Here is a 10,860-nt window from a genome sequence, read left to right as displayed (position 1 = left end):
CAAAATACAGTAAATGTAATTGCAGCTAGAGGGTTCTTTTACCTAACATTCTGAATAAAGGCCCCCCATCCCAGTGCAGTCTATAATGATGTTGAGGCAATAGTGATGAACCAAAAATTGTCACTATATATATATATATATATATATATATATATATATATATATATATACATATATATGCAAGTACTAAGTATTTGAGTATAGATTAATATAACAACTTATTTTTCAATATAATTACATTGAGAGTTAAAAATCATAAATATTCATATCATAATATAATCATAATATTTTGTCTCAAAATCATTTAATCATTACTTCAGGGATTTTTATTATCTACATAAAGTTTTTAATATCATGTTAGGTCCAATACCCTCAATTTCTTTTTATTTGCATATGATGACCTAATGCATCAGGACCCTTTCTCAGTGCATATAGTCACACAGGTGTTGTTGTTTAGAGCTTAGAGAGAGAGAGAAAAGCGCATTGAGACCCACTGTACCCTACATCTGAAAAAAACATATACTCCTCCAATTTCATCTTGAAAATATTTAATTAGAAGAAATAGTTTGCTCTAGTAAATATTATACACTCAATTTTAGAGGCAAGTGTCTTTTTGTTATTGTTAAACACATTTTTAATATACAGAAAAGGAAATTTGCTCTTACCTTTGTTGGTGAAAGCCAGGTAAAGAGGTGGAATGTGCCAGACAAAACGAGGAGAGAAAAAAGATAAACACAAGGTTAGAATTGTAATAACAATTTATTCATCTGTGTTTGTATTCATCTGAAATTTACTATTGCAACGTTTTATCATTTTATGATGCGGTGCGGTTTATGTATATCATTTCTACATAAATTGTGATGAACAGCAATTAGTTAGTAGCTACCTCCAGTTTTACCATCTCCACTGATAAAGGAGCAGATCATGAGCAGTATGCAATCAAAACAACTACCACACTCAATTATTTTACCAAAAGTAATTGAGCAGTACAAATTTAAGAAAACATGTTAACTGATAATAACACTAACAGTGGTATACACTTCTATTAAGCACAAGAGGGAGCATGGGAGAGACCGAAGGGGGGGTTGGACAAGACCATCCCCCACAAACACATGGACAGGCTCCCACCCCTATAAGGAGGAAATGGAATGGTCTGACTCAGTCTGTTGTCATAGAAATGCATGTTGTCAAGGGAGTAGTATATGTGTCAAAGGAAAAATACAGTGTATGGACATGCATATATGTAGGTGGAGTGGGTTGCGTTTAAGCTGTCCGAGCAAACAGATAAAGGATACAAAATAAGAAGGATTTGTTTAAAGCACTGCATATAAATATTTATATTACACATGTAAAGACCTGAAAATATGTGCACACTAAATTCTGACAATTTCTGCAAAGAAATTTGCTATATAATTTGAAGCTTTTTGACAGCATCAGTGTTTGCATCCAGCTCTGGTAGAGGTTTGAGGAGGCAGAAGCAGGACAAAGACTCTCACTGCAGAGAGAAAAGGCCCCTCCTTCCCCCTGGCTGAGAGTCAGCATTCTCACAAACACCACCACAGATCTCATCTGCTGTCTGAGCTTTTCTCACATTGATAATAAGGTTCTAATTTGGAGTAAAATTCACTATAATACATTTTCACTGATCACTGTATGTAGATAAATGTTGGTAATGTTAAGACACCACTTTAGTGTAAGGGAAAATTATTATGCTATCTCACTCTTATTGCTTGGGATTTTATGCATATGTAAGTGTCAATAATTAAATGTAAATTATATATATATATATATATATATATATATATATATATATATATATAATATTTACATTTAATCATTGACATTGACTGTAAAACACTGATTTAGAGGCAGAAGCAGGACAAAGACTATTGACCAAATCAGTCTTTTACAGTTTTCTGTAACTATAAACAGGGAATCAAACGTTTTTGGCGTACTGTAAACATCAGAGAAGGGGATTTTTTCTTTATGAGTATAAATGTGATATTTATGAATACTGGGCAGTGGACCTAGTAATGCTTCTGCTGACACAGATTTGATACTGAATGATGTTTCAGATATCTGGCTGCACTCGCACTGCAGAGAAGCCACTCCCAGCATATATGAGAGTTTAACCCACACCTAGACCTTCAGCAGCTCTAATACTAATAACACAATAAAAATAATTATATGGTGTTCGTCATTAATCTGAATGTGAATTAAGAAGGGGGATTTAAAATCCAGATGTGTCAAATACACAAAGGTATTGACAGCAAAGAAGAAAGCAGAAGAAAATAGACTATTCACTAATTTACTTCTCCATAGTAACTTTTTGGGTATGCATGCATTGAATGCATAGAAAGGGTTTTGTAATTCCTTATACACAGAGAATGTGAGGCGAGGGTGTCAATTTAATGCACAAAAGCTTACTGTGCAGGGTTTCTATTCAGCACTGGAGTAAAGAGAGACTCATTTAACAGAGAGTGAAAGAAAATCAAAGCAGTAAAACTCTATTCCATTCTAAACACTGTATCACTGTAAAAGTACTTTGAGTATTTGTTGTCTGTATTTTAACACTTTATTCAACTTAGTGAGATTATGAAGCTAGCAAATACATTGACTGACCTAATTTACAATCTTCTCACAACAAAGTTTGCATGAAAAGCCAATCAGAATGGATGTTCATGATCTATCAGGCTATCATAAATTTAAAAAAATCAAGTTGATTATTGAAAAGCATGCCTGCATCTGATAAACCGTTCTATGGACAAATTAGTAACATTTTTGATATTGTATTTCAGTTGATATAGCATAATTATGGTAAAAAAAATACACAGATTTTGCATCAAGCGATACCTTCAAGAAAACATTCAAAATGATTTTTGCATTGCCACAATCCTAAACATAATAATGCAGAAATAACAAAACATCATATTTGCAGTATTACAAATCCCTGATATACTGAGCCATAAAGGAAGCTCTACCTGAGATCACTTGGAAAGTGAAAAGTATAAAAAGGAGCAAACGTTGAAGCAATATTTATGGCAAATCCACCATAAAGCAAATCCACCATAAAGCCTGGGCAAATGTACCATATAATTGTCTGACAAAACCACATCGGAGTGTAACAAAATACAAAGCAAAAAAGAAAAGAAACACCTGTGTATTACATTGAAATTGCACTGTACGTATGTATTGCTATAAATTTAAAAATCATGATATTCATGACTTTAATAGAGTAGCAGAAATCTTACTCTCTGTGTGTGGGTGGAAACGAGTTATATGCACCAACATTGTGATGTGTTTGTGAAACTGAACAAGAAGTCCAATTTCTCAAAACGATATATCAACATCTGCTAACATATAAGGTTTTAAAATGGATAACTTACTTTCTTTTTGAGAAAAAACACAAACAAACAAACACACATAACTAAGGAGAGTATAGTGCTTAAAGCTTTAAACTCCTGCAGCAATGAGCGATTATGAGAGAGAGTCTCACCTCTAAAGTCAGATCATCAACCTCCTGCTCCTTCTTTTCTCTCTGAACTGTCCCCAAACGACTCTGGCTCACCAGTGTGTTCTGACTGTAGGGCCTGACAAACTTCACGTCACTCATCCTTGAATCAGTGGTCCCGCACATTTCATAATTATACACATGCTGTAATGTGCCGTCTGTGTACACTGGAGGGTAATATGGAATTACAGGTAGATTTGCCCCTGATTTAAAAAATAACTTATTCTGCCTCCATCTGTAGATTTTCACTGAGATTATTGAAATAATCGAGACTATGAAGAGCAGGGAGACCACAGCAAGAGCCAAGACTAAATAAAAAGTCAGGTTGTCGTTATATTGTTTTTCATGCGTAAAGTCTGTGAACTCTGACAGCACTTCAGGAAAGCTGTCAGCCACAGCCACGTTAATGGAGACCACAGCTGAGCGAGAGGGCTGTCCGTTATCCTCCACAACAACAGTGAGTTTCTGTTTGACAGGATCTTTATCAGTCACTTGTCGCACAGTTCTTATTTCTCCATTCTGTAAACCCACTTCAAACAGCGCTCTGTCTGTAGCTTTCTGTAGTTTATAGGAGAGCCAGGCATTCTGTCCAGAGTCCACATCAACAGCCACCACTTTAGTGACGAGATATCCAACATCTACAGCACGAGGCACAATCTCAGCCACCACTGAACCGCCAGTCTGTACTGGATACAGAACCTGAGGAGCGTTGTCATTCTGATCTTGGATGATGATGTTTACAGTCACATTGTTTGATAAAGGGGGAGAGCCCCCGTCTTGAGCTTTGACTTGTATTTTGAACAATTTCAGCTGTTCATAATCAAAAGATTTTTCTGCATAGATTACTCCAGTTTCTGAATTTATAGAAATGTAAGATGCCAGAGGTGCTCCGTTCAAATCTCCATCGATAAGAAAATATGAAACCTTTGCATTTGGCCCCCAGTCCATGTCTTCTGCTTTGACAGTCAGAATAGTTGTAGATGGCGGGTTATTTTCAGCAATAAAGGCATTATATGATTCCTGTTTAAACTGAGGCGCATGATCATTTACATCAGATATCTTAAGGTTCAAAATCTCTTTACTAAAAAGAGGTGGGTTTCCCCCATCTACAGCAGTTATAGTAATATTGAACTCTGCTGTCTGTTCCCTGTCTAGTTCTGAGTCTGTCACCAGATTGTAATAATTAGTTAATGAGGACATGATTTTAAAAGGAGAGTTCAGATCAATAGAACATGTAATCTTACTGTTGTCACCTGCATCCAAATCCTGTACATTTATCATTGCTATAACAGTTCCAGGTGCTGCGTCTTCAGATACTGTGCTGGAAAAAGACATTATTGTAATTTTGGGCGTGTTATCATTTATGTCAATGACGTCAATAATTATCTCACTCGAGTCAGTCAAACCTCCTTGATCTTTAGCTTTGACTTTAACTGTAAACTGCTTGTGTTTTTCATAATCTATATCACCTATGACTTTAACCTCACCAGAATCCGCATCAATGGAGAACAAAGCTTTTACCGCAGATGTCGCGTGCTCAAAATAGTACTGGATGCCGTGACTAGACTCATCAGCATCGGTTGCACTGACTTTTGTTACGATTGTGCTTTTAGGAGCATTTTCAACAACTGATGTTTTATAAGACGACTGGCTAAATACAGGCGCATTGTCATTTCCATCGAGAACAATAATATTAATCTGTACAGTTGCAGACCTCTGTGGTTTTCCACCATCAATAGCCGTCAGTATTAAGTTATGATGCTTTTTCTTTTCTCTATCTAGGGGAGAATAAAGAACCATCTCGACGTTTTTATTCCCACCAGCACCATTCTGAACATTAAGCTTAAAATGATCGGTGGGTTGAAGAGTATATTTCTGTAGCGTGTTCACTCCCACGTCTGGGTCTATTGCGCTCTCTAAAGGAAATCGCGCACCCAGTACCGCTAATTCGCTGATTTCTTGTTCAATTTTAGATTTCGGAAAGACGGGGCTGTTGTCATTGATGTCCTGTACGTCAACTGTAACGCGATAAAGCTCCATCGGATTATCAAAAATGACATCAAAACTGACACTACATGCTGATATCTCTCCACATAGCTCTTCTCTGTCAATTTTATTCTTAACAACCAGATGCCCGTTCTCCTTGTCCAGTCCAATGTACTCACTGCTGTCCGCGGTGAAAACACGCGCTTTTCCTGAAATCAGTCTCTTCGGCTCAAGCCCAAGGTCCGAGGCAATATTTCCAACAAACGAGCCCACTGGCATTTCCTCAGGTATAGAATAACGAATCTGTCCGGTCACACGAGAGGAAAATAAAGCCAACGCGCATACTGTATAGAAGAATAGCGACCCATGTAACCAGCCTTTTCCTCTCGACTCCATTTTTCATCAACAAAGATCGAGCAGAAGCATCCAAGACAATATGATAGATTATATGTTTCCAACTAAATGCACCTTTCTCTGGCTTGAAGAGCCTGGAGACAAAGCTGAAAGCGGTTTTTCGGTCTTGTTTTGTAGCATTCACAGTTATCTGTTGACGATGTTTAAATTAAGCCTTTGCTTTGGGTTGAAGGGAATGATAAAAACACTTTATAGGTTGAACAGCGGCCCTTAGAGTCCAAATATAGTACTACGGAATAGTCACTTTCTCGAAAAACCAACACCATCAAGGACTGAAACTAGAAAAAGTGTTAAATATCCGATATATAAGGTTATGCACTGTGTAATGTTATACATACCACAAAAAAGAACATGCCTCTGTTAAAAGAGCAAAGAGTGAGAGGGCAGAGATGATTGTGACAAATGCTTCACAAATCTGAGAACCTCAATCTACAAGAGAGCATTGTATTACTGGGTTGTAACATGTTTAGTTTAACCTATTATTAAAAGGATTTTCCCAGCAAAATGAAATCTGTATATATATAAAGTTTCTTTCATGGAACACAAAATATATTCTGAAGAACATTGGGAGACAAACAACATTGGACCACATTGGCTTCCATTGTATGGACTTAAAAACACTAAGGCATTTCTCAAAATATATTATGTTCCACAGAAGAAAGGGTGAGTATATGATGAGAATTTTCATTTCGGAGTGGACTATCCTTTCAATTCATTGGTTAAATTGATGAGAAACATCAGACTCCTGAAGTGACAGCAGCTGTTGTAACACTGTGTAAAAATATGAAAAACGTATTGTACTCCTACTACTACTATACTAATAATAACTTTGAGGTACAAAATCAACATTTCACTTCTGGTTTATTATTTGGTTTGTGATCAAGTTAATTCATGGTAGATAAGAGAACATATATCATCTAATTCAGCAGATTATCTTGTCTAATATGAAATATAACATATTTTCCAAACATTTATCTAAACAATAAATTAATAAATATAAATATGTTTATTTAATATCATGGAAACATTAATATATTTCCTATTGACTTACTGGACTAACAAAAACTGTACAAAGCGGCACAGTGTACACCGACTTTGAGCACAATTGTGAAAGTGACTAACACGCACAAACTGTCTGTTATTTATTATTATCATATTTATGCACTTGTTGCATATTGATTTTATTTTATTTTTTTATGCCAAAGATAAGTACAAGTCATAGATGTATACCCTTTCTTCAAAACAACTTTAAGCTGTAGTGGATAAATGTGCTGACATTATATCATAGTCTAAGTTACAGACATAAAAGCAAAAAGTATTACAACACTCCCTGGGCTCTTGTTAATTGAATCTTAAGGAGTTCATTTTAAAACATCAAACAAGGTCTCACCTCTAAAGTCAGATCATCAACCTCCTGCTCCTTCTTTTCTCTCTGAACTGTCCCCAAACGACTCTGGCTCACCAGTGTGTTCTGACTGTAGGGCCTGACAAACTTCACGTCACTCATCCTTGAATCAGTGGTCCCGCACATTTCATAATTATACACATGCTGTAATGTGCCGTCTGCGTAGACTGGAGGGTAATATGGAATTACAGGTAGATTTGCCCCTGATTTAAAAAATAACTTATTCTGCCTCCATCTGTAGATTTTCACTGAGATGATTGAAATAATCGAGACTATGAAGAGCAGGGAGACCACAGCAAGAGCCAAGACTAAATAAAAAGTCAGGTTGTCGTTATATTGTTTTTCATGCGTAAAGTCTGTGAACTCTGACAGCACTTCAGGAAAGCTGTCAGCCACAGCCACGTTAATGGAGACCACAGCTGAGCGAGAGGGCTGTCCGTTATCCTCCACAACAACAGTGAGTTTCTGTTTGACAGCATCTTTATCAGTCACTTGTCGCACAGTTCTTATTTCTCCATTCTGTAAACCCACTTCAAACAGCGCTCTGTCTGTAGCTTTCTGTAGTTTATAGGAGAGCCAGGCATTCTGTCCAGAGTCCACATCAACAGCCACCACTTTAGTGACGAGATATCCAACATCTGCAGCACGAGGCACAATCTCAGCCACCACTGAACCGCCAGTCTGTACTGGATACAGAACCTGAGGAGCGTTGTCATTCTGATCTTGGATGATGATGTTTACAGTCACATTGTTTGATAAAGGGGGAGAGCCCCCGTCTTGAGCTTTGACTTGCATTTTGAATGATTTCAGCTGTTCATAATCAAAAGATTTTTCTGCATAGATTACTCCAGTTTCTGAATTTATAGAAATGTAAGATGCCAGAGGTGCTCCGTTCAAATCTCCATCAATAAGAAAATATGAAACCTTTGCATTTGGCCCCCAGTCCATGTCTTCTGCTTTGACAGTCAGAATAGTTGTAGATGGCGGGTTATTTTCAGCAATAAAGGCATTATATAATTCCTGTTTAAACTGAGGCGCATGATCATTTACATCAGATATCTTAAGGTTCAAAATCTCTTTGCTTGAAAGAGGTGGGTTTCCCCCATCTACAGCAGTTATAGTAATATTGAACTCTGCTGTCTGTTCTCTGTCTAGTTCTGAGTCTGTCACCAGATTGTAATAATTAGTTAATGAGGACATGATTTTAAATGGAGAGTTCAGATCAATAGAACATGCAATCTTACTGTTGTCACCTGAATCCAGATCATGTACATTTATCATTGCTATAACAGTTCCAGGTGCTGCGTCTTCAGATACTGTGCTGGAAAAAGACATTATTGTAATTTTGGGCGTGTTATCGTTTATGTCAATGACGTCAATAATTATCTCACTCGAGTCTGTCAAACCTCCGTGATCTTTAGCTTTGACTTTGATTTTAAACTGCTTGTGTTTTTCATAATCTATATCACCTATGACTTTAACCTCACCAGAATCCGCATCAATGGAGAACAAAGCTTTTACCGCAGATGTCGCGTGCTCAAAATAGTACTGGATGCCGTGACTAGACTCATCAGCATCGGTAGCACTGACTTTTGTTACGATTGTGCGTTTAGGAGCATTTTCAACAACTGATGTTTTATAAGAAGACTGGCTAAACACAGGCGCATTGTCATTGACATCGAGAACAATGATATTAATCTGTACAGTTGCAGACCTTTGTGGTTTCCCACCATCAAAAGCCGTCAGAATTAAGTTATGATGCTTTTTCTTTTCTCTATCTAGGGGAGAATGAAGAACCATCTCGACGTTTTTACTGCCATCCTCACTAGTCAGAATGTGTAGCTTAAAATGATCGGTGGGTTGAAGAGTATATTTCTGTAGCGTGTTCACTCCCACGTCTGGATCTATTGCGCTCTCTAAAGGAAATCGCGCACCCAGTACCGCTAATTCGCTGATTTCTTGTTCAATTTTAGATTTCGGAAAGACGGGGCTGTTGTCATTGATGTCCTGTATGTCAACTGTAACGCGATAAAGCTCCATCGGATTATCAAAAATGACATCAAAACTGACACTACATGCTGATATCTCTCCACATAGCTCTTCTCTGTCAATTTTATTCTTAACAACCAGATGCCCGTTCTCCTTGTCCAGTCCAATGTACTCACTGCTGTCCGCGGTGAAAACACGCGCTTTTCCTGAAATCAGTCTCTTCGGCTCAAGCCCAAGGTCCGAGGCAATATTTCCAACAAACGAGCCCACTGGCATTTCCTCAGGTATAGAATAACGAATCTGTCCGGTCACACGAGAGGAAAATAAAGCCAACGCGCATACTGTATAGAAGAATAGCGACCCATGTAACCAGCCTTTTCCTCCCGACTCCATTTTTGAACAAAGATCGAGCAGAAGCATCCAAAAAAGCAAAATGTACGGTCAGTATATGTTTACAGCAAATTCCGTCTTCGTTCGGGTTAAAGAATCCGGAGACCAATTTGAACTCGATTTGGTGGTCTGCTATGTATTATCCGATGTTAGTTGTTGATGATATCTGAATTATGCCTCTGCTTTGGGTTTTGTTAAACGGAGGGATACAAGCACACACCAAAAAGACTACAGAGGTTGAACAGCGGCACTTAGAGTCCTAGATGCAGCACTACATAATTGTCTCTTCATCAAAAATACAATCAAGGACTTAAAAGAGTTAAAAAGCATATATTAAGTTATGTGCTCTGTTGTGTAACATGGCTCAAAGTAAAACATTTAAAATAAATAAAACAAGTTGTTGTCCTCTGTTAAGGGACTGAGAGGGTTGTGACAAATGCTTCACAGGTTGGAGAACCTAAAAAATCCCAGAGACTGGGAGAGCAATTCGTGTTTAACCAATTGTAACTTATGTACAAGGGTGAAATCCTTATACATGACCATGACGTTCCTAAGGTGACAGTGGAAGTTGTAAGGCTTTGTGTAAAAATAATAATACAATAAAATAAAGTATTTAGGTAAGAAAATCAACTTTTCACTTTTGGTTTACAATTTGATTGGTGATCATATTAAATGCCAAAATGCATATCATCTGATTCAGCATTCCTCTTTCATTTATGTAACATCTACTTTAAAAAAAATCACCTATACATGTTTAAAAAAAAATGCTCGAGGAGACGGGAAGGGCTGTAACATGACATTCTACATTTAATTCTACTGGGCTCAAAAACACAGCACAAAATGAGATGGTGTACCAATACATATAAAATCTGCTAGCAAATGATAGTAGAGCTTTCCTCAGAACTAACTTTACTTAGGCACTTTTTAAAATCGTTTTGGTTCCACTTTATTTCAATAGTCCACTTTAGACATTCTACTAAGTAACTATTCAACTACATGTCAACTAACTCTCATTAGAGTATTAGTAGACTGTAGTAGACTGTCAGTATGACTGTGATGTTATGGTTATGGTTATGGTTAGGTGTTAGGGTTCGGGTTAGTAGAATAAGTTGACTTGTAGTTGCCAAGTTACTGGGGGACCAACAACAGACAGTCTACTAATATA

General features: G+C 37.2%; 3 protein-coding genes across 3 annotated transcripts in view; all 3 read right to left on the bottom strand.

Moving 5' to 3' along the window:
* The window catches only part of LOC309488896 (uncharacterized protein), a 173,628-nt gene that overhangs the window by 51,605 nt on the left and 111,163 nt on the right, over window positions 1-10,860 (bottom strand). The gene's annotated exons all lie outside the window — the stretch shown is intronic.
* LOC309489405 (protocadherin beta-7-like) overlaps window positions 368-10,860 on the bottom strand; it is an 87,751-nt gene continuing 77,258 nt past the window's right edge. The window contains exon 2 of the mRNA XM_082158180.1: window positions 368-665. Within this exon, the coding sequence (XP_082014306.1) occupies window positions 582-665 (84 nt within the window). The 3' untranslated portion in view covers window positions 368-581. The remainder of the gene's footprint in view (window positions 666-10,860) is intronic.
* pcdh1g18 (protocadherin 1 gamma 18) lies at window positions 5,889-10,855 on the bottom strand. Its single transcript, XM_082158185.1, has one exon. The coding sequence runs from the start codon at window positions 9,723-9,725 to the stop codon at window positions 7,278-7,280; it is 2,448 nt and encodes an 815-aa protein (XP_082014311.1). The 5' UTR covers window positions 9,726-10,855; the 3' UTR covers window positions 5,889-7,277.

Source organism: Leuciscus leuciscus (genome assembly GCF_965113295.1).
Source record: "Leuciscus leuciscus genome assembly, chromosome: 24".
Lineage (NCBI taxonomy): Eukaryota > Metazoa > Chordata > Actinopteri > Cypriniformes > Leuciscidae > Leuciscus > Leuciscus leuciscus.
Note: the sequence above shows the minus strand (reverse complement) of the source record. Positions and strands in the feature narration are given on the sequence as shown.